At 39.8% G+C, this 27,830-nt stretch overlaps 1 protein-coding gene across 3 annotated transcripts in view; it reads left to right on the top strand.

Annotated features, from left to right (window-relative positions):
* MTUS2 (microtubule associated scaffold protein 2) overlaps nucleotides 1–27,830 on the top strand; it is a 667,437-nt gene that overhangs the window by 544,309 nt on the left and 95,298 nt on the right. For 2 of the 3 annotated variants that reach the window (XM_020997212.1, XM_020997217.2), the window contains exon 9: nucleotides 27,433–27,499. In XM_020997212.1, coding sequence (XP_020852871.1) covers nucleotides 27,433–27,499 — 67 coding nt within the window. Of the gene's footprint in view, nucleotides 1–4,920; nucleotides 5,527–27,432; nucleotides 27,500–27,830 lie in introns of those variants that run through there. The other variant, XM_020997218.2, reaches the window with a different exon arrangement.

Raw genomic sequence — 27,830 nt, 5'->3', positions numbered from 1 at the left:
AAGAAGGGTGGTTTGTTTTAAATTAGCTATTTCTGACTCATCACATGATTATTTGCATTCACTTAGCCAGTGCTATAACTAGCCATTTTTGCATCTAACACAAGTAACAAAACATGTACCTAAAGCACATAGCACAAAATACACCTTCAAAATCAACTTTTAAAGACAAATTCAATGGACTTGCTGTCGTGGTAGGGAGATCCTGGAATACTGACCTGTGCATGACAAGAGGAGGGGACAAATAACCTAATACTTGAGATTGGAGGGGGAAGGGAGAAGGGAGGCCGAGGAAGCAGGGCAGACCTGATTAAGGAAGGGCATTCCTGGAGTACAAAACTAAGGGTAGAAAGTAAGCCATCTGCTCATCTGGTAGCTTCCATTCTTGTTAATTCATCCTTGCTAACCAGCTGCTAAGCACAGTTGTCTCTATTGTGCTGGAGTGTATGCTAAGGCAACAACCTGGTCACCTCACCCTGGTTATAGCTCTGTTCTTAGCATTCTGTTTGTACATTCTGTGTTCATCATGTCTGAATGTCCTTGTTTGTATGTGATTTTTTACAATTTTTTTAACTTAATATTTTTCCCAATTACATATAAAAACTATTTTTAACATTTGGTTCTTTGAGTTCTAAATTGTCTCTCCCTCCCCACCCCTTCATTGAGAAGGCAAGCAATTTGACATAGGTTACATATGTGTAGTCATGCAAAACACATTTCCATATTAGTCATGTTGTGAAAGAAAACACAGACAAAAAAAAACAACCAAGAAAAACAAAGAAAGTTTAAAAAAGTGTGTTTCAATCTATATTCAGACTCGATCAGTTTTTTCTCTGGAGATAGCATTTTTCATCATAAGTCCTTTGGAATTGTCTTGGATCATTATATTGCTAAGAACAGCTAAGTCATTCATAGTTGATCATTGTACAATATTGCTGTTACTGTGTACGCTCTTCTCCTGGTTCTGCTCACTTCACTTTGCATCAGTTCTTGTAAGTCTTTCCAGGTTTTTCTGCTCGTCATTTCTTATAGCACAATAGTATTCCATCACAATCATTTACCATAACTTGGTCAACCATTCCTCAGTTGATGGACATTCCCTCAATTTCCAATTCTTTGCCACTAAAAGAGCTGCTATAAATATTTTTGAACAAATGGGTCCTTTCCTTTTTTGTTTTTTATCTCTTTGGAATGCAGACCTATTAGTGATATTGCTCAAAGAGTATGCATGGTTTTATAGACCTTTGAGCAAAGCTCCAAATTGCTCCACAGAAGGGTTGAATCAATTCACAACTCCAACAGTGCATTAGTGTCTTAATTTCTCACATTCCTCCAACATTTGTCATTTTCCTTTTCTGTCATATTAGCCAATCTGATAGGTGTGAAGTGGTACCTCAGAGTTGTTTTAATTTGCACTTCTCTCATCAATAGTGATTTAAAGCATTTTTTGTATGACTATAAATAGGTTTGATTACTTTGTCTGAAAACGGCCTGTTCATATCCTTTGACCATTTATTAACTGGAGAATGGCTCTCATTTTTATAAATTTGACTCCGTGCTCTAAATATTTGAGAAATAAGGCCTTTATCACAGATATTTGCTGTAAAATTTTTTTCATAGTTATGATTATTAACTGTGTATTTTCCTCCATCTTATTTTCCCCATATTTATCCTACTCTCCCTTTCTCCTTTTACCCTGTCCATCCTCAAAAGTGTTTTGCTTCTAACTCCTACCTCCCCCTGTCTACCCTCCCTTCTGTCAGCCCCACTCCCCTTATCTTATCCCCTTCTCCTCCTACTTTCCCGTAAGGTAAGATAGATTTCCTTACCCAACCAAGTGTGGATGTTATTCCCTCTTTGAGCCAATTTCAATGAGAATAAGGTTCAAATGCTCCCTCCCACCTCCCCCATCTTCCTCATCACTATAAAAGTACATATATTCTTTTTTTGTTTTTATTTTTTTAATTTGTTTTATGTTTAGTTTTCAACATTCACTTTTATAAGATTTTGAGTTCTTCCCCACATCTCCTCCTTCCCCAAGACAGCATGTAATCTTATATAGGTTATACATGTACAATCATATTAAACATATTTCCGCATTAGTCATATTGTAAAGAAGAATTAGAACCAATGGGGAAAACTACAAGAAAGGGAAAAAAGAGAGAAAACAGTATGCTTCGATCTGCGTTCAGACTCCATAGTTCTTTGGATGTGGATAGCATTTTCCATCTTTAGTCTTAGAATTGTCTGAGATCATTGCATTACTGAGAAGAGCTAAGTCTATCAAAGTTGGTGATTGAACAGTGTTGCAGTCACTACATACAAAGTTCCCCTTGTTCTGCTCACTTCACTCAGCTTCAGTTCATGTAAGTTTTTCCAGGTTTTTCTCAAATCTGCCTGCTTATCATTTCTTATGGAACAATAGTATTTCATTACATTCATATACCACAACTTGTTCAGCCATTCCCCAATTGATGGGCATCGCCTCAATTTCCAATTCTTTGCCACCACAGAAAGAGTTGCTATAAATATTTTTGTACGTGTGGGCCCTTTTCCCATTTTTATGATCTCTTTGGGATATAGCCCTAGAAGTGCTTATTGCTGGGTCAAAGGGTATGCACATTTTTATTGCCTTTTGGGCATAGTTCCAAATTGGTCTCCAGAATGGTTGGATCAGTTAATACAAATGTTCTTAAAATACTTAAAAGTGGGCAGCATGTTCCTGTATCTCCTGCTGATCTGTATGAAAACTTGCATGTGTGTGAAAATGTTTTCATTTCCACAGATGTACTTACAATTTCCCAAGATTAAGATTATCATACCAGAGAAGCTTTCGTGTGCTAAGAGCTCTAATCTTGACAAAAATGTCCCTAAAAATGAATTTGAGATTATAAGGGAAACAGCAAGACCCAAACACATATTCCTTTTTCTTTTTTCTCTATGAACAACAGCCAGACTTCAGTTATCAGCCATGACAAGCTACTTCCATTGCATTAATTACCTATCTTGTCTTTTTCTTTCTTGAGACAGCAAGGGCTTTAGATAATCATTTAGGCCTATTCCATTAGTTTATTTTAATTTATTGATACTTTTTTTTTACATAGACACAAACCCCTTATAAACTACACTCCCCGAAAACAGCTGAGCAAAACTGGCTAACCATTGCATTACAATTGATAGTACAGTTTACTAATTGTTACAGAATGTGTGCTTCCATTTTGATGGCATGGTGCCGACATCATCACTTGTCTTTGTTTTCACTTTGGGGTGTCTTTATTTGCTTCATTGACGGCACCTGTATACGCTTCTTTTGGTTCTGCTGTCTTCACATAAGAGGTATCATGATGCAATGGACAGAAGACTGGCCTCCAAATTGGAAAAGCCTAAGTTCAGATCCTACCTTTTATACATAACAGCTATGTGATCATGGGCAAGTCACAACCTCTTGAAGTCTCCAAGGAACTTTGTAAAACCATAAATTTAAGAGGAATTGTTGGTTTTTTGAGAGATAATTTCCTCAATAGGATCTGCCAACATCAATAAATCACAGGTCTAGACCAGTTTCTCAGGTCCCATGTTTCCCTAAATTCTTCATATTTATCATTGATGCAGTAATATTCTACCACATTCTTATACGACTGTTCAGCCATTCCCCAATGACTAGACATGTACTTGTTTCCAGCTTTCCCACAAAGAATACTGAGGTGAATATTTTTGTACATATGGTATCTTTGGGTTAAAGGCTATGAATATGTCTTAGATCTACTAAGCAGAATTGGAAGCCCTCTAAGCCCCTGGACATTTATGATGCTCTCTACCTTGTTATACTGAGAAATATCATCAGACATATGTATATCTGTAATCTGATGACCTGACTTAGAAAGCCTGGCCTCTTATTACCTGTGCAGCCCCAGGGAAGTCACCGAATTCTCCTCTTCCTTATCTGTAAAAAGCGGGGCTTGGGCTTCATGACCTCTTCCAGTTCTGAATCTTATGACCAATTCTTACTAATAAACTTTCTAAACTTGTGCTTCCATTCCATGGCAGATACTGTATAGAAATCCATGAAGGAAATATACCAGGAATAAATTCATACCAACATGAATGATAAAGGAAGATTCCGGCTTCTTCTTTGAAGCTCCCCAGCAAAAGATCAAGTTGCCTGTCATTTGCTTTGATAAGATCCTGATATTCTCCCTCAGTCCTGAGATCTAAATCACCTAAACTACCTATGCAAAGTCTGTATTTTGGAGAATTCCAGGCAGAATTAACTCATGTCACCTGATTGCTGTAGAAACTGCCTAAGAATAGTGTTGGGCAAAGTCAGTGTTCAGCATAAAAATTTGGTGTGTTTGCTCATGTCTGTGGATTATTAATGAGCCTAACCTTTCAGGTTTTCTCCTGCGAGTTGTGAGTATTTCCTTAAATGGTTGTCTTGTAAATAGATACAGCTTTCATTTCCAGATTTATGAATCCTGTTTTAAAAGGCCAAGTCCCCTTTGAAGGGTAATTCCTTCCCTCCCCTCCTCTTTTGACTTTCTCCTGCATGAAAATCGACTAATTGCTTCAAAATATATTGCTCAAGGCTTTTATACTGTGAAATGCCTGGAAGAAAGAAACCTCCAAAAACCACAGTTTTAATCAACCGGACACTTTAATGACTAGGGTAACTCTTGCCCAGGCAGACACATAATTATATTTCAGATGCGAGAAAGGTCTCATCAAACAGGGAAGACGTGTTCATGGTACACAGATTTGAAAATGAGCAATTAGAGATCCCAGTAGGCAACAGATACCCTGACAGGCAGAGTGATGAGGCAGGGAAGGCCTGTTGTCTTATCATATAAATCACACTTATAAATATATTTACTTCTGAGAGCAATAGAAGCCCTGGGTGGGGACGGCGAATCAGAACCCAGCCTTGCCTTAGGTCTTTCAGTGAGGCCCTTCAGAATGCTCTTTTGTGCGCTTCTACTCTCGCTAGCTTATCTGCTGTATCACAGTGGGAGAAGGAATGAGGATTGCAAGGTGGTACCCGTCAGTTAGCAGGAGAGGCAGCGGCAGCGGTGGCGGCGTGAGGCTGCGGGTGGTTTGGAGGGTGATGAAATTGGTAAATGCCCAGTTATTGTGCGCCTATTGATCCGCCCCACTGGAAGGCTCTCAGTGGCTAAGTGACCCTCCCTGCCGCCCCCAGTCGGAGCCTAGTATGCAGCCGGCTCTGGCTGGCGGCTCCCTCCTCCTCTTCCTCTTCCTCCCGCTCCTGAATTCCTGAAGTTACACGGAGAGATAAGGGAGCCCATGGAAGCCCGAGCAGTAGCAGCAGCAGCGGCGGCGGCGGCGGCGGCGGACAGCAGACAGCGGCAGGCGCCACTCACTGGTGACAGCCTCGCGGCTCCTGGGCTCGGGGCTCCCGGGCTGATGATGGCACGCTGAACGGAGCTGGTGCGCTGGGTGCCTGCGAGCCTGCCTGCCGCGATGGGCCAGTGCTGCTGCAAGCTTTACTACTGCCTTCAGTGCCTGGACAAGACGGTACTTTGCCTTTCTCCTCCCCACCCCCCCCTCTTTTGGCATTTGCTTTGAACGGGCAGAGAGGGAACCCCCGAGCAACCAACAGTCTTATGCTCCTCCCTGGCCGGCGTGCGCGGCTTTGCTTTGTTGGTGGGCCAGCCCAAGCCCGGGGAGGCTCTGCTTATTTATACTAGGCTCAATTGTGAGGGGTGTTCAGGGAAACCTTAGATTTCTCTCTCTCTCTCTCTCTCTCTCTCTCTCTCTCTCTCTCTCTCTCTCTCTCTCTCACACACACACACACACACACACACACACACACACACACACACACATACACACTCTACACTGCAGTGCCTTGCATAATTCTGGGTTCTTGCAGTTTGAGGTGGGCATTGTCCGGAAAGGACTCCCCACCCACCCAAAGGTTTCTGTGGCCACACCCGGCTCCAAACCCTTGGAATGATTTAATGCATTTTCTGGTATCTTAGGTACCCTACGTCATTGCAGCTCAGAGTTTCTGAGGTCACTCTGACACTTGGGGAAGATGAGCGATATTTCTGGATCATTTCAAGTTTAACCTCAGTTTAGTCCAGCCTTTAAATTTCTATTTCTTAAGTTTCCCAAGATTCTCCTTGTATTTGTATAGCGGTAGAAACTCCAAGGTGAAGACAGAGACGTATAGAGATTGGCAGAGACAGAAAGACACAGAGGGAGAGAAGATGTGAGGGGGGGGGGGAGAGAGAGAGAGAGAGAGAGAGAGAGAAAGAGAGAGAGAGAGAGAGAGAGAGAGAGAGAGAGAGAGAGAGAGAGAGAGAGAGAGAGAGAGAGAGAGAGACTCAAATGTGTGAGAGAATGTGGGTGAGTGTGCTACTGTAATAATGTGTTTAAAAAGCTTACCTTAAAAATCCTACCCAGGTATTGACAATAGAGAGCAGATGAGAAAGGATTGTATGAGGACCCAACATAAAGCTTTTCTTTTTCCTTTGGACATTTGCCCAAACACGTGAGCCTGCACAGGTTGAGAAGGAGCATGTGCTTTTAATTTCCTTAATAGAAAGTATGTTGGCAGGACCACTTGTCTGTGTAATATATTTTATTAGGTTGCTGGGTTTCTCTGAGATGTATGTGATAGGCTGATAAAAAGTTGGAGCTGTCTCCTTTGGGTCTAGTGGTGCATTAGTTAGTGAGATAGCTTGAGGTATACAGTATGTTACCAGATGAAGGGAAATGTATGGCTTAATATAAAACTCATTAAAATGTGGTCCCTGGGGAACATCTTAGTGATCAGTTCTGCTTGTGAACCTTGACCTGAAGGATGGCTGCATATCACCTAGGATGATTAAACTGGCAGCCACTTAGGCCTTTCTTTAGAGGGAAAAGAACAACTGTGCCCCATTTTTAACATCAGTTTCAATGAGTTTGGCTATTGCTATGGTGCACATTGAGATGAAATATTTATATACACAGTTGATGTGAATTGATGTGCTTTTAGCTTTAATGGAAATAGAAAGCATTGGCACTCATTTGTCCCTGAATCCACTATAGCAATGACCAAGCACCATTTCAAAGAAAAATTTTCAATGTAATAGGAGCTGAAGGGTACTTTGTAATAGTAGCTATAGTTTAAAAAATGCGAAAGTTGATACATGTATGTACATATTATAAAGTTCATGGTGTCTATTATAATACCCTATAATAGTACAGTCCATTTTATTTCCTGGGGGGAAAAAGCATTTTACTGGGACTCTGTCTTTTCTTTGTTCCTATCCCAAGTTAAGTGCAAAGAAATATGAGAGATAGTCATATAATCAGTTTGGGTTTGGAGAGATGAAATGAGAAATATTTTATAAATGAAAGAAAACTCAAATCATATATTTATTTACCATTAACCATGTAGTGGTGTAACTCTTACACTTCAAATTTAATATGAAACTTCTTGTAGCTGTGAAGATAATGCTGAGTTTATCATCTTATATTGCTGTTGTAGACTTTCTGTTGTTGACTTTTCCTTGCCCAATTACAGTGTGGTGGTCCTATAAAAAGGGGCAGCTAGGTGGCACAGTGGGTACCAGGCTTGGAGTCAGGACAACCTGAGTTCAAATCTGGTCTCAGACATTTGCTAGCTATGTGACCCTGGGAAAGTCATTTAATCTTATTTGCCTCAGTTTCCTCATCTGTAAAATAAGCTGGAGAAGGAAATGGCAAACTACTCCAGTATCTTTGCCAAGAAAATCCCAAATGGGATCACAAAAAGCCGCACATGACTGAAACAACTGAACATTCGGATATAAAAGATTTTGGAGAGGTATGCTCACAGATGAGAGATTACCTGAAAGAGCTGACCTCTGACTCAGGAAGACCTAGGTTCAAGTCCTGCCACACACAGGTTGCATATACGTGCATAAGAGCAGGTCAGCTTCTCAGTACTCCCAGGCAATTCTTTAACACTTTAATTTGAAAAACCATGGTAGATCTGCATTGGTAGGTGGAATTTTCTCAGTGCGAGTTTCCTATACCAAAGAAATCATGGATGGAGTCCATGAATTAAAAAAAAAATCATGGGCCAAATTTCTGGAAGACCACAAGGTTTTAAAACCTAGAGAAACTGTAACTCTGGTCTAGTTACCACACTTTTTTCAGCTAAGTCAACTGATGGTATAATCACCAAATGATAAAAGAAAATGCTATAAGCATTATTCACTTCATTGTAGTTCAACAAAAATGAAAAACTATACAATCCTTACCTCAGGGAACTTACAATACAACAGTGGGAAGAAACCTTCGTTGTGGTACAGTGAAGTCAAAGGACTTGAGGTTCTGATCCCAGCTCTGTCATTTCTTACCTGTGGGACCTTAAGCAGGCCAATTGAGCTCTCTGGGCCTCAGTGTCCTTATTTATAAAATGAGAAAATATAACCTAAATATAAATATAAATAGAACTAAATAGAACCTCCAAGGTTCTTTCCTGTGGTAGTATGGTATAGTGGATAAAATTAGATTTCAAGGCAAGAGGAGCTCACTTCTTATCCTGCCTCCAATATGTGGCTGTGTGAACAAGGTCTAGTCACTGATTCTTCTTACCCTGAGTTTCCTCAGCTGTCTGGGGAATAATGAGGGTAATAGTAGCTCCTACCTCAGTAGCTGTTGTGAGGAAAGAGCTGTGCCAGCCTTAAAAAGCTATCTAAATGTCAACTTTGTGAGGATAATCTGATCCCTCATTTTACAAAGGAGGTAACTGAAGCCCAAAGTAGTTATATTGTTTGTTTAAGGTCACACAATGAATCAGTGACTGAGCTGGGATTGGAATCCAGGCTCCCTGGCTTCCAGTCTAGAACCCTTCAGATGATAGCACCCACATCATTAAACTCAGAAGCTGAGGGACTGGTTACTTATTCTGTAAATTAACAGAATCCAGGTATTAGACTAACCTGGGGCGGTTATCATGCATAGGACCCTCACCTAAGAGTGTCTGTGAGTAACAAAGTCCATTAATGAGAAAAAAAATGTGAAAAATTACAGCTTTAAGTCTGGAACATAAAAGACAGCCCCAAGGTAAGTAGAATTGTGTTGGCTCATCTAGTACTTTTTCCATGATTACCTTCCTCTAAGACCTTGGTGGAGGGGACATTCTATACACACACAGTCAAAAAGACAAAAGCAGCATTCTTTATAATAACTGGACCTTCATAAATCTAGTGGTACCAGACAAGTGAGTACTTATAAGGTTGATAGCATTAGTGGTTGATTTTCTTTAGCTTTGAGTACACCATGAATAAATACAGCAGTCTGCTTTTAAAATGGGTCATGTCTCCTAAAACATTTATTTTCATATAAATCCAGATGAAGGATATATAAAATCAAACATCCACTCTTTACAAGCTCTGCTATACAGCTCTTGACCAACCAGAAATTGTAGAGGCTAGGTTGTTTTTTTTAATAACCCAATAAAAATCTTCAACCTAGTAACCAGACATAGCAACCAGCTACCCCAGCTTCAATAACCCTTTGAAAGAGCCTGACCATTTTTTGTTAGGGATGATGGTTAGGGATTTTTTGTTAGGGATGCTATCTGGGAGTGGGAAGGGAGCAGTGTAGATGATGTAAAAACAAAAGTTATCAATAAATATATATTTTTGAAAAGAGACTGACCATCAATGCAAAGCCTAAGATGCTTCTAGTAACTCTAGCTAATAGTTTAGCACCTCCAGGATCTATAATTTTTGTCAGTGTGGGTGCTCCCACCTCTGTGCAGATCACAACCCCTCTACAACCAGAGGTATGCTGGTAAATGTTTAACAACTGGCTTTCTGAAAAACATACACTGGTACATTTTTAAGTTTAATCTGCATCATTAACATTTCTCAATCACTTTCTCAAGTCTAAACAGTCAACAAAATAAAAAATTGAGCCCTGATTTGTAGGTTTTGACAATTTCTGAGGTATAAATGCTCACACTAAAAATTTAACAATTAGCTCTAGATCTGGTTCAAGCTGGCTCCAGCACACCCTATCTACAATTTAGTAGATGTTCTTAGGAGGTTTCTCTGGCCCAAAGTATCCATCATTCTGGAGCCAAATCTGGTGAGAAGGTTCTCAGAAATTGGCAAGCCTGGTCCTAAAAGACTAAGATACAGTTGTCATAGGCCTGTATTCTAAACCTTCCAAACCTGAAAGGACCCACCAGTATTTATATTCTGCCAGCATTGCTTTTGAAAATCCATGAGTTGGGGAGTTGGGTGGCACCAGTGAATAAAGCATGGACCCTGAAGTCAAGAAGACCTGAGTTCAAATCCAGCCTCAGATACTTACTAGCCATGTGACCCTGGGCAAGTCACTTAACTCTAATTGCCTAAAAAAAAAAGCAAATAAAAATCATTTGGTAACCTGGAACCTCTAAAATCATTTTTTAAAAATCCGTGGTCACTTCCATAACATGATAAAGGCCATTATGATAAGAGACTTGAGTCAAGCTGAAGAAAAAATACCATTAACTTCACATAAGTAGAAAACAGTTTTGGAAATATATGTATTTCAAAAATAATATTTGGTTAGAACTATATTAGATTAGAACCATAATGATTTTTGAGAAGATGGCTTTAAAAAAAATTCAAGAAAAGCAAATTGTCTTTAGGGAACTTATTGCCCAAATTGATTCAGTTCCTGTACTTTCAACTGAGGCAGCTAGGTGGTGCTATAGTGCACAGAGCCGTTGGACCTAGAGTCAGGAAGACCTGAATTCAAATCCTAGCTCAAACACTTTGGGCAAGCTGTATAATCTTTGTCTTCCCCAGTTTTCACAACTGCAAAATAATAATGTAAGCAGCTAGGTGGTGCAGATGAGAGAGTTCCAGGCCTAAAGTCAGGAAGACTCATCTTCCTGAGTTCAAATCAGACTTCAGACATTTATTAGCTATGTGACTTTGGGTAAGTCATTTAACCTTGTTTGCCTCCATTTCCTCATCTGTAAAATGAGCTGGAAAAGGAAATGGCAAGCCATTCCAGTGTCTCTGCCAAGAAAACCCCAAATGTTGTGGAGATGTGTTTTATATGATTGTACATGTATAACCTATATCAGATTGCTTGCCATCTTGAGGCTGGAGGAGGAGAGAGGGAGAAAAATTTGGAACTCAAAATCTTTCAAAAAATGAGTGTTGAAATTACAAATACATGTAATTGGAAAAAATACTGTTAAATTAAATTTAATTAGTAATTTGATTAAATTTAAATTAGCAATAATTTAGTTATTAGTATATAATGAGGAATAATTTAATTTAATTTAATTTTAATTTATGACCCAAGTGGGGTCATAAAAAGTCAGACACAACTGAAACAACTGAACGACGACCAAAATAATAATAGCACCCACCATCCAGGGTTATTGTAAAGATCAGCACTTGTAAAACATTAAGTAGGTGCTTGATAAATGTTTGTTTCCTTCCTTCCTGATAGAAATGACAGTCAGTCTCAACAAGTATTTATTGAGGGCTGACTCTATGTCTAGCACAGTGCTAGCCACTGAGGGGAACACTAACAAGATCTTGTTCTTGCTTTCATGGAATAGAATCTAATTGCTGAGACAATACTAAAATGCATTAAACAGTCAACAAAAAAACGAGAAGCCTGGTTAGGCAGAGAAATCAATATGGGCTTGAATAGTGGGGAAAGCAGTCCCACTGGTGAAAAGGAGACTTGATCTGGGTCTCACAGGATGGGGAGGATTTACTCAGGTAGAAAGGATTCTGTAGACCATTCGTGACAGACTCAGAGAGACGCAGAACCACTAAACCCATGCGTAAGGGTCCTGATGGGCTGCCAAATGGCTTAGTTTTAAAATGTCATATTATCTGTTTTGTTGTATTTTTATTTATTTTATTAAAATACTTCTCAATTATATTTTAATTGAGTTCAGGTTGCATTCAGCCTGCAGCAGGTGGCATATTTGACACCTCTGTGTACACCATTAAAGCTGGAGGCAACCCTAAAGATTGTCTGGGCCCAACTTTTCATTTTACAAATGAGGAGACTGTGGTTTGGGAAGGTGTAACCATGTGCCAAAGGTTACACAGCTAGGAAGTGATGTAGACTGGACTTAAAACCAGATCTTTGGATGCTTTGTCTACTTCTTGTTCCTCAATGTCCTCATCTGAAGAATGTTAGATATAAGATTAGTTAGGGAATGGAGGGACAAATTATGGGTTCTTCACCCCACCCCAATGGTCCCCACCCCGTAGAGAGGTAATGGACTCAGAGTGCAGGCTGAGACATCTGTTTTTGTGGATATGGCAAATGCAGGAATTTGTTGTTCTTTACTATATATATTGGTTACTAGAGTTTTGTTTTTCTTTCTTTGTCAATGGAGAGGAGGAGGGGAAAGGAAGACAGGAAGGGGGTGAAGAAGGCAGATTTTCATTAAACAAAAAAGAAATATGTCTCTCACCTCCTGACAGAAGGGTGACAAACTTAAAATGTGGAAAGAGATATAATTTTTGGACATGGCTGATGAGGGAATTTGTTTCATCAGATTATATACATATCTCTTACAGGGTTTGGTTTTTTGGAGGGAAAATTTTTTATAATGTGCTCAGTGGAGGGGGAGGGGGAAATAGTGGGAGGGGCAGATTAATTTTTGAACACTTTTTTCTTGAAAAGTAAAAACAAAATTAGAAGAAAGGAAAAGATGATAAGGTCTCAAGAAAGTTAGGCAGCAGTTTTTACACTTATGACATTAAAACTAGGGAGCCACTGTGGTGGGTTCTTGAACAGAGGAGTGAGAAAAGCAGTATGTTAGAAAGCTGTGCTTTATGTGGGTGAGTAGAGAGATAAGAGGCAAGTAGAAAGCAGAACTTTATTTCAGATTTATTTCTCTGAACTTGAGTAAGAAATGAATTTGCCAATTGTCCCTCGATGCACATGGCAGTACATTCTTAAGTCTATGTCTTAGTCAACTGTCATTTTTCAAAACTAATTAGCATATCTCCCCAGATTTTTTTAAAAAATTCTCATGTTCTGAAACCGTATGCAGCAACTGTTACTGCTGTAACAGTAAGCTTTGTCTTCATGCAGTTTCACACAGTAGACGTTAATATAATGCTGGGAAAAAATTCAGCATGAAATGTGGTTTCACGTTTGGCTAGGCTAGGTTTGATTTCATTTCAGTAAAGGAAAAGCTTATAATTTTGCAAAAAGCAGAGTTGCTCACATATAATTATAAGGGAAAGTAATAATAAAGTTATTGATTAAGATGAGAAAGGCGCAGCACTTCCACCACCCTAAACCCCAATAGAAAGTGAATTGATAGGCAAAAGATCAGCTCCCCATCCCAAGGGATTCTTCTGTAGCTCTGCAGAATATGAAACATGCCAGGGCTAGTATTAATACTGAAAACAGATGTGGTCATCATAAAAGGCACTGTTACTGTGGCATCCTGAAGAATTAGGTCTTTTTTTCATTTCACTGTATGGCAGTAAGAAATTGTGTGAAGTATGTGGAAATTTTTTTTTATTGACTTGTCAGCTCCTAATCTGCATCCATCTGCCCAGGGTGAAGAAACAAGGCAGTAAGATACCTAGGGCTCCTGGTAAAGTGACACAATCCCTGAGCATTATTGAGGTGTGTTTGGGATTTTCCTGGATAGAAAATGGAACCTTATTGATTCTTCCAGGGTCAAAGTTCTCTAGATCTCATTTGTGACTTGCTTCTTTGACTTGAGAGAGTATGCTAGGTTCTCCTTATCCTATCTTCCTGGTCTTCCAAAGAGCTCGAGAAAAGGTTTCCAGTATTTGGGATGGTCTCCTTAGGGCTTATTTTCTTCGAGGAATCTTCATTCCTTCTTTTCTTTATTGTATTTTGAGTTTTGGGATATATGTGAATGTGTGTGTGTGTGTGTGTGTGTGTGTGTGTGTGTGTGTGCGTGTTTAACATTGAGTGGGGAAGAGGCTCCCTAGACTAAAAGTAAAATTGGATTATTCTGAAGTCATTTGCATCTTTAGGCAGAATTGGTTCCATCAGATTACCACTACTAGTGCTAAGAAATAAGGAAAAGAGACTTCTGGGAGCCAAGATGGCAGAGTAAGCAGTCAACTGCTGCAATTTGCCCTTACTCACCTCCAAGTAACCATAAAAAAGAGCCTCCAAACAAATCCTGGAATAGCAGAACCAGCAAAAAGATAGGGTGAAATAATCTTTTAGCCCGAGAAACCTGGAGGATCAGTAAGAAAGATCTGTCTCACTTGGGTGAAAGGGAATCACAGCCCAAGATGGGAAGTGTCCCAGCAAGCCAGCAGCAAGTCCCACCTTGGCAAACCAGGGATGTCCTGAGCCCCAGTATGGTGGAGCAAGCAAAAGCCAACACCAGGACCCCCCACGTGCCTTAGCATAGCCGGGGAACCCCCAGACTACAGCTCCAGGAACCACCATGTGCTTCAGTGTAGCCCCAGACAAATAGGAATCCTCCAGTGGTGAGACCTCCATGTGCTTTAGCACAGCCCTGAGCAAACAGGTAGATGTCAACCCTACAGGTGCCTAAGCAAGCAGGCAGCCGCCGGCAAGCACTGGTCCTCCAGCTTCTGCACAGACCCTGGCAAACACGCAGCCAAATGCGGGCCTCAGCACGTGCCAGACACCACCACTAGAACCCCAGCTTAGCACCAGGTAAGCTGCCAGACCCCTATGGCCTCCAGCAGCTCCAGCTAACGCCCACCCCACACCCTCAGCGCAGCACCAGACATAAGGGTCTCTCTTGGGCCTCAGGGCAACATCGGTACAGCACCAGGTAAGCAGCCAGGGCCAGCAGCCACTAGCAGAAGAAGCTGAGACAGTGCCCCTGCCACTCTGGGAGCACAGCTCAAATTTAAAAGAAAGGAAAAAGGCCAAAAAAAAAAAAAGATGAGCAGAAAATAACAACAACAACAACAACAAAATCTGACCATAGAAAGTTGTTATGGTGAAAGAGAAGACCAAGACAAAACTCAGAAGAGGACAACAATGTCAAAACACCTATGGGCAAAACCCCAAAGAAAAATGGGGAGGGGTCTCAAGCCCAGAAAGAGCTCACAGAACAGATGAAAAAATTATATGAGGGGAAAAAAATCATATAAGATAAAAGAAAAATCGGGAAAAGAAATGAGTGTGATGCGAGAGAATTATGAAAATAGAGTCAACAGTCTGGAAAACTGCTTAAAAAGTAGAACTGGCCAAATGGAAAAGGAGATACAAAAATCTACTGAAGAAAACAACTCCTTAAAGAGTATAGTTGGCCAAATGGAAAAAAAAAAGTATGAAGGCTAATTGAGGAAAGCTATACCTTAAAAGTTAAAATTGGGCAAGTGGAAGCTAATGACTCTATAAGACATCATGAGTCAATCAAACAAATTCAAAAGAATGAAAAACAAGAAGAAAATGTAAACTACCTCATAGGAAAAACAACTGACCTGGAAAATAGATCCAGAAGAGACAATATCAGAATCACTGGACTACCTGAAAGCCATAATCAAAAGGAGGACCTGGACAGCATCTTTCAAGAACTTATCAAGGAAAACTGCCCTGATGTCCTGGAGCCAGAGGATGAAACAGGCCTTGAAAGAATCCACTACTCCCCTCAGTAAAGAGATCTCAAAATATAAACCCCAAGGAACATTACAGCCAAATTGCAGAACTATTGGGTTAAGGAAAAAAATACAAGTGGTCAGAAAGAAACAATTCAAATATCAGAGAGTCATAATCAGGATCACAGAGGATCTGGCAGCTGCAACATTGAATGATCAGAGGGCCTGGAACATGATATTCTAGAGGGCAAAGGAGCGAGGACTACAACCAAGAATCACCTACCCAGCAAAATTAAGCATAATACATCAAGAGAAAAAAAAATGGTCATTCATTAAAATAGAAGGATTTCAAGGCTTCATAAGGAGAAGACCAGAACTAAACCAAAAATTTGACCCCCAATATCAAGACCCAAGAGAAGTATAATTTTCCAAGTATACCATCATATCTTCAGGAAGTAGAGAAGGTGAGATTTTTATCTGAGACTGGAAGGAAGCCAGGGAAGCTACTTGGGCCAAGATGAAGAAGGAAGATATCCAAGCCCTGGGAACAGCCAACAAAAATGCTAGTGTCAGAATGAAGTATGCTGTGCTAGGAATTGCAATGAGGCCAGGGTCACTGGATCACAAAACACGTGGAGGGAAGTAAGGTGTGAGGCAACTAGTAGAGTAGAAGGGACTAGGTTATGAAGGGCTTTGAAGGCCAAACAGAGGATTTTTTCTTGATCTTGGAGGTAACAGGGAGCTACTGGAATTTCTTGAATAGATCAGACTTGCTTAAAAAGATCAATCTGACAATCAAGTGGAGAGTGGATTGGAGCAGGGAGAATAGGAGGGATCGATGTAGAGAGACCAACCAGCAGCATTGGAGTAGGCCAAGTGTGAGGTAATGAGGTATTTCATAAAAGTGCTTGTAGTGGCAATAAAGAGAAGTGGACGTAAACAAGAGAAGTCGCTATGGGAGAAATGCCATGAATTTACCACTAATTGAATACAGGGGTTAGTGAGGATAACAACTGTCTTTTGATCCTGGATGACAAGGAGTTTGAGGTACCCAAAGTAATAATATAAAAATTTGGAAGAGGGAACGGTTGTGTTGGGAGGGTGGAGGGGAATAATTTTATTAAGTAAATTTGAACTGAGAATCCACTATGCCTTGCTATGTCTCAATGCATTTGGATTCTCAAATCAAAGAATAAAAAAATTAAACTTCATGAACAAAAGAAAGAAAGAAGTAGGGAGGGGAGGAGGAGGAAGAAGGTTGAGGGGAAAATAAGAGAACTTACAGAAGAATAAATGCTACTAGAAACGATTCAGTGGTCATTTGGTCTCACTGATTTCATAGGTTTCCATGGACTCAGTGGGAAGGAAATAACTTCAAATTAAATCAGTAAGAACATATTAGTAATAGAGTAGCCATCCTCTGATCTTTGGCTTTGGGAAAAGACTGATGGGATACTCAAATGTAGAGTCAAATTGATGAGGCCAAGAAGGGGAAGCATTTTCACATCCGATTGAATTCCGTGAGAATTATCAATCATCTGAAAGATAACATTTCGTTAGCAAATCCTCTTGAAATAATAGGACATGTCAGGGCCTTGTAAGCTGGCAAAACATCTGAGGTACTTGAAGGTTAATGGAAAGATTAGCTGACACTAGAGCATGCCCGTCTCTTCCAGCTGAAAAAGATTAAAGCCTGCCTTCCCAAACAGTGAAGGAAAGGTATTAGAACTGAGCAGTGTCCGAATTCTATAAACCTGATCTAACTTACATCTTGAGAATGAGGTACAATGGTGACAAAGGCAGTCAACTGCAGAAACTCTGCTGCTGAGAATTACCATGTAGATAGATACTTGCAGGACATAAAGACTTTACAGATCTCCTGCTGAACTCCCTTGAGTTGATATGAAGAGTGATATACCCTTACCGTTCAATAATGCTAAGAACTGTTTTTCTCTGAAATACTCTCCACCTAGGATATTTTTAAGGGAAGGGAGAGTGAGGATAGATACTCCCTTAAGCATTATATACATAACTTTTTAGAATGTCATTGTACCAGTCCTTTAGGACTATAAGTGACACCTTTTGCTGCTTTATATTGGGCCTCTTGATTATCTAAGGAACAATATTCCTACAATGCCAAAGACTCCATTCCAATCTGGATACCTCTGGACTGAGTGTGTCCAGATATTAGAGACCAGGATGGTATAAGAGAACTTAAAATTATGTCATTTGAAGGTTGTGTGGAAGGAGCTCAGGAAATTTAGCCTAGAAAAGAAGAGATAATGGAGTAGTGGGGTGATGAGCGTGGTTGTCCAAAAATTTAAAGGCTGACATATGGAAGAGGGATAAAATTTCTTTGTCTTTCTTTTTGGGTCCCAGAAGGGAGAAGTAGGATAAATGAGTGGAACGTACAGGGAAGCATATTTCAGCTAAATGTGGAAGAATTTCCTAACATTTGGAGATGCTTTATGAGATAATGGGTTCCTTGAAGCTGGAAATATTTAAGCAGATGTTAGATGGTCCTTTGTGGGGCTAGGGGAGGATATTATAAAGGAAACTATACGGTATCTGTTGGGGTTGAAGCAAATGACTTCTGAGGTCCCTTCTAACTTGAAGATTATATGATTCTATGGGAAACATTATGTATATATACATATACATAAAATATATACATGCACACACACATGCATGCTCACACACACACACATATATCACACTTTAACAGACTTAAATGATGATGCCAGGAGGGGAAAGAAGAAAATCAAGTTTTTAAGGAATATTTCTTTACAACTTGATTTTTCATGGGAATATTACATTTCCAGTGCTCTCAAGATGAGGGCTAGTGAACTGAAGGAGAGCAGAGAATTCTTACTCTAAAGATCATCAGAACTAAATTAATGTCACCTAGAAGAAGAGGTAGATGGAACTTTCATGGGTAAGCTCAAATGCCCAATGTCAGTCTCAGGTTCAGTCTATTTGAATAAGTGAGATAATAACTGTAAAGGGAAAATTCTTTTAGTGGATAGGTATCTGGACTGTCTCACTGAGAGAGTTTAGGTCACTAATACCGAGTTCTATTTTTAGCCCTTTTGAGAACAGGACCCCATATGTTTGGCTGTAGTAGAGAAATTTTCCACTCGTCCACTCTTCAGAGAAACACAGATCCAACTCGGTGATATCAGAAAGAAGCCATGCTCACATGCTAATCATTCTCTCACATCGTCACCCTAGACCTGACTTATATGTGGGGAATGAGATGGTACGGTGTCAGAGGCAATTGACTGGGCTAACTGCTCATAAGAATTGTTGTTTAGATGCCCACACAACCTATGGCTAGACCATGGAACACAAAAATGGTACTTTCAAGAGTTCAGTAACATTAAATATCATGCCCCCTGAAATAGTTTTCACCTACAAATAGTGAATTATCTTCCTTATTTCAGGAATAGGGAGAATGGAGTGAGATCATCCCAGATCATCAACATGGTTCTGGTCTCATTCTCTTTCCTTCATAGCCTTGATTAGTTTAATTATATAGTGCCTTCCACTTGACTTCTTTTCATCTTTGTTCTTCAGTTGTTCTCCCCTAATGATTTCATTGATTTAGGGGCCTCTCAGTATGGAAATTCTCTCCATTAGAGCATGTTGGCAACTCAACTGTAACATACAGTCTTAGAGAGTTTCCTTTGGAGCTGAAAGATTAAGCCCATGGCCACATACCTCATCCGTGTCAGAGGCAAGACTTGACTCCAGAATTGGACCTGTTGCAACTGCTCCATTCTGACTCTTGTCAGGCACTTAATTAGTTTCTGATGAGCAGATTTGAATTATCCTGCAGGACTACAAGTGCTATCTTAGTTACATCACTTCTTACAATGCAAAGGACATAGGATTTGGAGTCAGAGGATCTGTCTGAATCCCAGGTCTGCCTGTATGACCATGAGCATGTCACTTAATATCACTGGGCCTCAGTTTCCTCATCTATAATGTGAGGAGATTGCATTCAGTGACCTCTAGGTTTCCTTCTATCTCTCAATCTGCAAGCCTATGAGTTGAAATATTCCGGCAGGGTCATAGATGCTGAGTCATTCTTGAACAGGGAAGTCCTTGATCACTCTGACAGCTTGGATAATGAGAAATGATCAATAGCTTTCTTGAAGCAAAAAAATTAATAAATTAGAAAAATTGGTCCAAAAGCAGGAACTTACAGGAATGCCTTGGGCCACATCACACACAGCCTCAGGAGCCATAATCTCCTCATCATCAAAGGGCATTTCCTAAGTACGAGCCTTTCTGCATGTGTGTTTATAATGTTATGGAAAATTACATAGACACAAAGACTATTCTGTAGGACCTTACAGTGTAGTATATGCAACCCGGCCTTGCTGTGGATAGATACAAAGGAAGAATAAACATTGGGGGAAGTGCATATTTATGATCAATCAGTGCAGTAACTGTAAATAAGCAACATGCCCATGTTTAAGAGTATGTGAATGGGGATTTAGGGGAGTTTTATGTAGGGACAAGGTAAAGTCAAAGAAATTCCTACACCTCTTTTCCATGGAAGTATGGTAGTATGGCTAATGCATAGAGTACTGAATATAGAATCAGAAAGACCTGGGTTCCAATCCAATCTTAGTTCCCTCATCTGTCTCAAGGAGAGGTGTGAGCAAAGCACTTAATAACTTTGTGACTCTGGACAAACACTTAACCTCCCTGGGTCTCAGTTCCTTCTTCTTCAAGTGGGCTTTGATGACCCATAACGCCCCTTCGAGCTCTAAATCTGTCATCCTACTGACTTTAAGTAAGATGTGTGCTGTCCATATAAAATATTGGGACTGCTTGGATTGTCCAAAGTGGCTCATGAGAGGCACTCAATTGATTGATATTTCTGCAATCTTACCCATCCCCTCCAAAGAAGACTGCAATGACTTGGAGAGTTCTTTTCTCCAGTCTCTGAGGGACATAGTGAACCAGAACTGAATCAGTCTTTCTTCAAAAATATTGCTAGATCCAAAACAAAAGCCACTTCTCTAGTTGTTGTTGTTCAGTCATGTCCAATTTTCTTGACTCCCTGAACCATGGTATGCTGGGCCCTTCTATCCTCCACTGTCTCTCGAAGTCTGACCAAGATTATCTTCATTGTTTCCATGACAATATCTATCCATCTCATCTTCTGCCATCCCCTTTTCCTTTTGCCTTCAGTGTTTTCTAACATCAGGGTCTTTTCCAGTGAGACCTACCTTCTTGTTATATAGCCAAAGTATTTCAGCTTCAGCTTCAGTCTTTGGCCTTCCAGTGAATAGCATGAATTAATTTCTGTAAGTATTGACTAATTTGATCTTCTTGCTGTCCAAGGGACTCTCAAAAATCTCCAGCACCGCAATTCAAAAGTATCAATTCTGCAGCACTCAGCTTTCCTTCCAACTCTCCTACCTAGTTACTAGCACTTAATGGAGGAGAGTAGCCCAAACCTACATCCTTTGGCTTGGCTCCTTCCCATCAAACACTGATTACATAAAAAACAATCAAAAATAGTAACCAGCAAGCAAATCCATTTATCCAAGCAAAACAGCAAACAAAAATTGGCAATGTGATACAGATTAGAATATAGCATAAAAAGACGTGAAAGAATGAGCTCTTCTGATGGAAGTGAGATCACATCTCAGCTCAAACTGAGACTCCAGCCTCACCCAAAGGGAAATTCTCTTTCTGAAATGTTTAGGAGGCAAACTGGAAATCAGGGACATTTTGAGGAGCTAGCTTCTCCTACATGTTTCCAGCTTCCAAAGTCTTTCAATCTCTCCCCCCCCACCCCCGCGTCCCTCTGTCCCTCCCCCCCCAACTCTCTGCCCTCCCCCATCAATCTTGAGAATATCTACAATTATACAGATCTCTTTCTCAAAGAATGTCTCCTTCCAAAAAGTTCTCATACCAACTCTCAAGAGGGCAAACAGCCTTATACCATCATTCTCCCCCACCAATTAGCAATCTCCTTCTATATATGCAATAGATGCAAACACCCCAGGCTTGTCTAGAAACTCAGATTATATTCATTTTATAAACCACTGGGAGGCAGTTTAATACAGAAGAAATAGCATTAGATTTGGAATTAGAAGTTTTTGGATTAAATCCTGCTGTGCCACTCCTTACCTCTGTGACCCAGGACAAGTCATTTAACCTTCTCTAAGCTTCCATTTCTTCATTGGACTAAGCATAACCTCTAAGGTCCCTTCCTAGTTTTAACTCTGTGATCCTGAAGTTAAAAATCAGTTAAATTTTATAAACACTATTCAAGGGTATAAGGAGAGAAAAAAAGAGACCAGCAGAAACAAAGTTCTTTCTTTTCTGCACTAACTTCTGAGAGGGTGCTACTCAGTAGATTTGGTTAACCCCCCCTTCTAGCTTCTTCTGGCCTCCTTCCCCTGTGATGGTGCCCTTTCCTCTAAAACAATAGGTGAGTCAGGGAGCATTCAAGGAAAGCCATTCCTGGGGCTGGTTGAACTGGCAGATTTTCACCCATAGCAACGTGTGAAGGTTTACCCACTAAGGTGAAGAGGGGCTGCTGTTCACATCAATAAAGTACTCATGCCAACAATATCACAAGTCTTTTATGTTTGAAGTATTAGATGTGGTAGCTACTTAGAACAGTGCCTTGCACTTGGTAAATATTTGAGGAATTACAAATGTGAAAACAGCATGTTGAACACAAGGGAACGGGCCATTTCTTGAACTCGGATGCTTTGTACCTGGTTTCAAGTTAGCTATAATTCCCCATCATTTATTTCAGAACTAGTGAGTGAATAAAATACGATGGTCCTTCTTGTTGTTAAGTCATTTAGTCATGTCTGACTCTTCATGGCCTTATTTGGGGTTTTCTTGGCAAAGATACTAGGGTGGTTTGCAGATAAGGAAACTGAGGCAAACGAGTCCAGTGACTTGTCCAGGCTCAAACAGCCAGTAAGTGTCTGAGACCAGATTTGAATTCAGGAAGAGGAGTCTTCCTGACTTCCAGGTTTGGCACTCTATCCACTGCACCATCTAGCTGCCCCAGTGGACCCATAATCACTTTAGTTCTATAAGAAGATTTAGGAATTAATATGTCTATTTGAAAATATTTCAGACTTAGGTATTACATACAGAGTAAACAAGTTGACATTTTGAAGGCTATTCATTTTATCATGTTCCCTAAAATAAAATGGTTGAATTCAGTTAATTTTTAAAAAAAAATAGAAGTTCTACCATTAGCTTGCAATAACACGTTGAAAATGAGACAAGGTAATGGTATTGTTAGAGCAAGGAGCTCATCTATTATACTCCACACTGGTCGGACTCCAGCTGGAGCATTTGCTTAGTTCTGGGCTCTACGACTTGATGGAGCCATGAAGAATCAGCACTAACATCAAAGGAGAGTCACAAAGATGGTTAAAGGGTTCCAAGGGTGTGGCCCTCTAGGTCCTCAAGTGCAGCCCTTTGAATCTAAACTTCACAACAAATCCCCTTAATAAAAGGATTATGAAGGATATATGTGTGTACACACACACACACACACACACACACACACACACACACACACAAACACAAGATATAAAGGATAATAAAAGGACTCAGCCAAAAGACCATGCCCAAGGACCTAAAGTAGAGGGCCACATGTGGCCTTGAGGCCACGGGTTCCCACCCCTGGGTTAGACTATAAGACCTATATGCAAGGGCTAGTGGAATTTAGGTTATTTTATCTAGAGAAGTGATTTTTGTTTGTTTGTTTGTTTTTAGAAGGGATATTTTATAAAGGAAGGTAACCACCTGTTTTCCATCCACTGATGACAGAATGAAGGAAAATGGAATTAAAGTGAAATCTAAGGGATTTGGGTTACCTGGAAGGGAAGGAAGGACATTTGTATAGTCCTTTACATTTACATAGTGACTACTATGTCAGGCACTGTGCTAAGCACTTTTTACAAATATCATCTCATTTGATCCTCACAACATCCCTGGGAGGTAGGTGCTATTATTACCCCCATTTGACAGTTAAGGAAACTGAGGCAGACAGACTTACCCAGGATCATACAACTAGTAAGTGTCTGCATCTAGATTTGGACTCATATCTTCCTGACTCGAGGCCATGCTATGTCCACTGCAACACCAGCTGGAAGAATTTACTAACATTAAAGGTTATTAAATACTAGAATGGACTACCATGAATAGACAGGCAGGCAGGCAATAAGCATTTATTAAGTACTTACTATATACCAGGCATTGTGCTAACATAAGCAAATACAAGCAAAAAGAAAGCCCATGAGGCATGGATGGACTGGGCCCATCCCCAAAGTGGAGGGCCCTGGCAAGAAATCACCAATGGGAGAAGGGAGCCTGAATTCGGGAGGAGGGGGGGAACATTTTTGATATGGCAATCACTGAGGGAGGTTACAGGGTGAAGAAAGCAGCTGAGCCTGAGAAGACCACTTCTATAGGTCTTCACCCTAAAGCATGTTCTCTTCTCCTTGGGGTCTACCCAGTACTTGGGGTGGCCAATATAAACTTTTCAAAGGTTTACATACCGGTGACTCTATGAACCAGATTTTCTCCAGTGCCTACATTAGCCTCCCACTAATTAATTAGGCAGAAGCTTCTGAATACACCTAAACCTCAGAGCAGTAGGCATACATGTAATCAATTAGAGACTTTCAGAATTGGAATAGCAGTAGTCCTACCAACTCCTCCTTGACCAAGAGTGCCCTCCACCACGTTCTAAACAAGTGGCCATCCAGCCTGAGCTTGAGAGTAGACCCCAAAGAATCAGTGTACCTCATAGAGTGCCTCATTTAATTCCAGGAAGGACTTAAGTACCAGGATGAATAGGGCTCATTTTAATAACCACAACTATATAAAAATCCTCTGATTAAAAGTAAACAGTCCCTCCAGTTTAATCAATCTTAGTCTCACCCCATCACTGTCTACCTTCTATTAGGCCTACTTGTGTACATGTCTTATTCCCCATAGACCGTAAACTCCCTGAGGACCCAAACTGGGTCATTTTTCATCTTTATATCTCTGGTCCATAGAATAAGGCCTTGCATACAGTAGGTGCTGAATAAAATGTTTGTTTAATGAATTATAAGACATAGCTCATGAATTCAGAGATATAATTAGGCTAGAGAGAGACACTCAACCAAGAAACATATATTAAACTAGGCTTTGCAGTCTGCAAGATGCCATGGATGCAACAACAAAAATAGGACATTCTCTGTCCTCAGGGAGCTTACATTCTATTGGAAGAGACAACATGTGCATCTATAAATGTGTACATATACACACATATATATTTATACACACATGTGTATGTGTATAAGTATATATGTATACATACTATATATATATATGTATATATGTATGTGTGTGTGTGTGTGTGTGTGTGTGTAATTGATGCAAATTGAATACAAGATAAGTTGGTCGGGGTGGAGGCACCAGGAACTGATAAATGAGAAATAAGAGAACAATACAAAAAATATATATAATTAAATATGTGATTGTATAGTAAGGATCAAAGGTGCTAAAGAATATAGGAAAAGGGAGAAATTACTGTGGGCTGGTCTGGGGTAGTGTGGAGGGCTTTATGGAGAAGAAAGGAACCTGAGTATGAATGTCATAGTTATCATCTATATAATACTTTGCTATTCATGAGAACTTTGCTCACAATAAATTATTATCCCCATTTTAATCAAAAAACTAAAGCACAGAGGGAGGTCAAGTGACTGTCCCACAGTCACATAACTTCTTTTTAGAGCTGGGACTCAAACCTAGTCCTTCTCTATTATGTCATTCTTAATCCAGAGTGGGTTTGGGAGCATTTTTGATATGACAAATACATTATTGATTGTCTGAGAACATTATGTCAACAAAATGCAGCATCTATCAAATGAGAGGATTAGAGTAGATGACCTCTAAGATGCTTTTGGCCTCTAAAATTTTATGATTATATGACTTACCATGGACAGTGCGTTGCAGTACCCAAGGAAGGGCAGAATGAAAGAATTGTGTTTTAGTGTGTTTGAGTGACAATCATAATTTATATAGCAGCTTAAGATTTTAAACCTTGGGGAACTCATGTCAGAGGAGGGATCTGAACCTTGTTTATTCATTAGAGCCCAAAACTTTATCTGGTACATCATTCTACATCTTACAGTACCAGAGGTTGGACTACCTTTTCTTTTTCTTTTTAAATCTAATCATTACTTTGAACATCACATTTGCTAAATTATCTTGAATCTCTGGAAATCAGTTTACGTGGATTAGTATAGAGAAACCAAAATGGCACCCACTAAGTTAATGAAGCAGCACCAGCTCTTCAGGCTTGTAGATGTCTCTGATGATGGCTTCTTTTTGTGACATTCTTGATTTTTAAATGCTTTTTAAAATTTATTTTTAAATGCCAGAATGTCACCAAATATCTGGATACTTGGAATAAAATAAACAAAATATCCAGATGTTGAGTGATTTTTTTTTCCTGTTTTCATCTGGATCATGAGATATAGAACCCAATCACATGACTATCCTATAACAGCCATTAGGAAAAAAAAGATTTGGAAAGCTAGTTAGAAATTGGCACTGATCCTTTAGGTGGAATAAAATCAAGGTCAATTGTAGTCTAAGAGAGATTTTTTTTCTAAATTCGCTAGCATTTTTTCTCCTGATGATAGATGTGTTAGATATTTTTGTTTCCTTTGTTCCACATTCTGACCTTAGATACCTCTCAGGAAATCAGTTTACTGGGCTGGGGAGGATGAGGGGAGGAGGGGAAGGGAATCCCACAGAATGTAATTGCCAGGCAAGGGTTTTCTTTGAGACCTTGGTTTTCATAACTTAAAGGGTACTATACTCCCCTCCAGCATTTTCAATTTTACCATTTAAAAAATTATTATTTTTTGTTGTTGTTCAGTCATTTCAGTTGCAACTGACCCTTTGTGACCTCATTTGGGGTTTTCTTAGCAAAGATAGTGGAGTGATTTCTCCAGCTCATTTTACAGCTGAGGAAACTATTGAATAACTTGCCCAAGGTCACACAGCCAGTAAGTGTCCAAGGCTGGATTTGAACTCAGGAAGTTGAGTCTTCCTGACTCCAGGACAGCACTCTATCCTATGCTACCTAGCTGCCCCTTGTTATTTATCACATATTAATTAATTAAATACAATTAGATGGTGACTAAGTCAACTGAACAAATTGGACTCTCTCCTCCATTTCAGATCAGAATGAATGCTGATTCAAAAGTGACACTAAATGATGTGTTCCTTTTTGTGCCTCATCCTTCTAACTCCTTTTTTGATGCAGATGGTAGAATCCCATAATTCCTAGAAACTAAATTTTAGTATTAGTACCTTATTATTATAAAAAAAATTATGTTTTTCCTTTAAAATGTTCCAATCTCTATTATTTAACAGCTGGGTTGGTGGCTTTTCATAATAAGGAAAAAATTATATTGTTGAGAGTATTTTCCTACTTGGGCTCTTTGCCCATCAAAAATTATAATGTTTCATAAGCAGAATATGAATTGTAGACGTCAAAGCCATATCAGTTTGTGTGACTTAGGCATGTATATCCGCAGCTATGGTAAGAAAGTGTACCCAAAGTAACATTATATATGGAAAAATACAATCCATGCATATAAATGATATTGCAAAGTTTGCATTTTAGATCTGCTAGAAATGAATGAGTCAGACTTGGCTTCCATGGTAAGTTTTATTTTTATAGTAGATATATTGTAATAGAAAATGATCTGCTTAAAGGCTAAACTTGTAAATATTTGCTTAATCTGGTTCATTAATTAAACATGTGAAAGTGCTTAACTAGGATAAAACTAGGGACTTGGTATCCATTTTGTTTTTTCAGAATGAAAGTGCCCTTGTGAAAGAAAAAGAGCTGTCAATCGAACTTGCAAACATCAGGGATGAAGTTGGTAAGTAGGGCCTTGAAAATAAGTAGTGTAAAGAATGTCCATTCCTGAACGCATATGAATGTGTAGCCAAAACAATTATGCCTTGGAATCAGCTAGTAGGGAAAAAAAATGCTGCCTAGACAAAATAAAATCTAGGCCAGAGTACAGTGGTGGATTTCAGTGGCCTTGCAGGGAACTGTAATCTTTACCTCTCCGAAGTTACAGCGGCAGGTTCTTAACAGCATACTGAGGAGCTAATCAAGTATTTACTCTGCTCCTCACAGACGGCGATAAATATCAGTCGGTGTGGTCTGCGGTAAGCAGCCACCTGTCCATCTAGGGCCGAACTGAG

Source organism: Phascolarctos cinereus, unplaced genomic scaffold, assembly GCF_003287225.1.
Source record: "Phascolarctos cinereus isolate Bilbo 61053 unplaced genomic scaffold, phaCin_HiC Scaffold_726;HRSCAF=1367, whole genome shotgun sequence".
NCBI classification, from domain to species: Eukaryota; Metazoa; Chordata; class Mammalia; order Diprotodontia; family Phascolarctidae; genus Phascolarctos; species Phascolarctos cinereus.
This window is presented reverse-complemented; position numbering and strand designations above follow the sequence as displayed.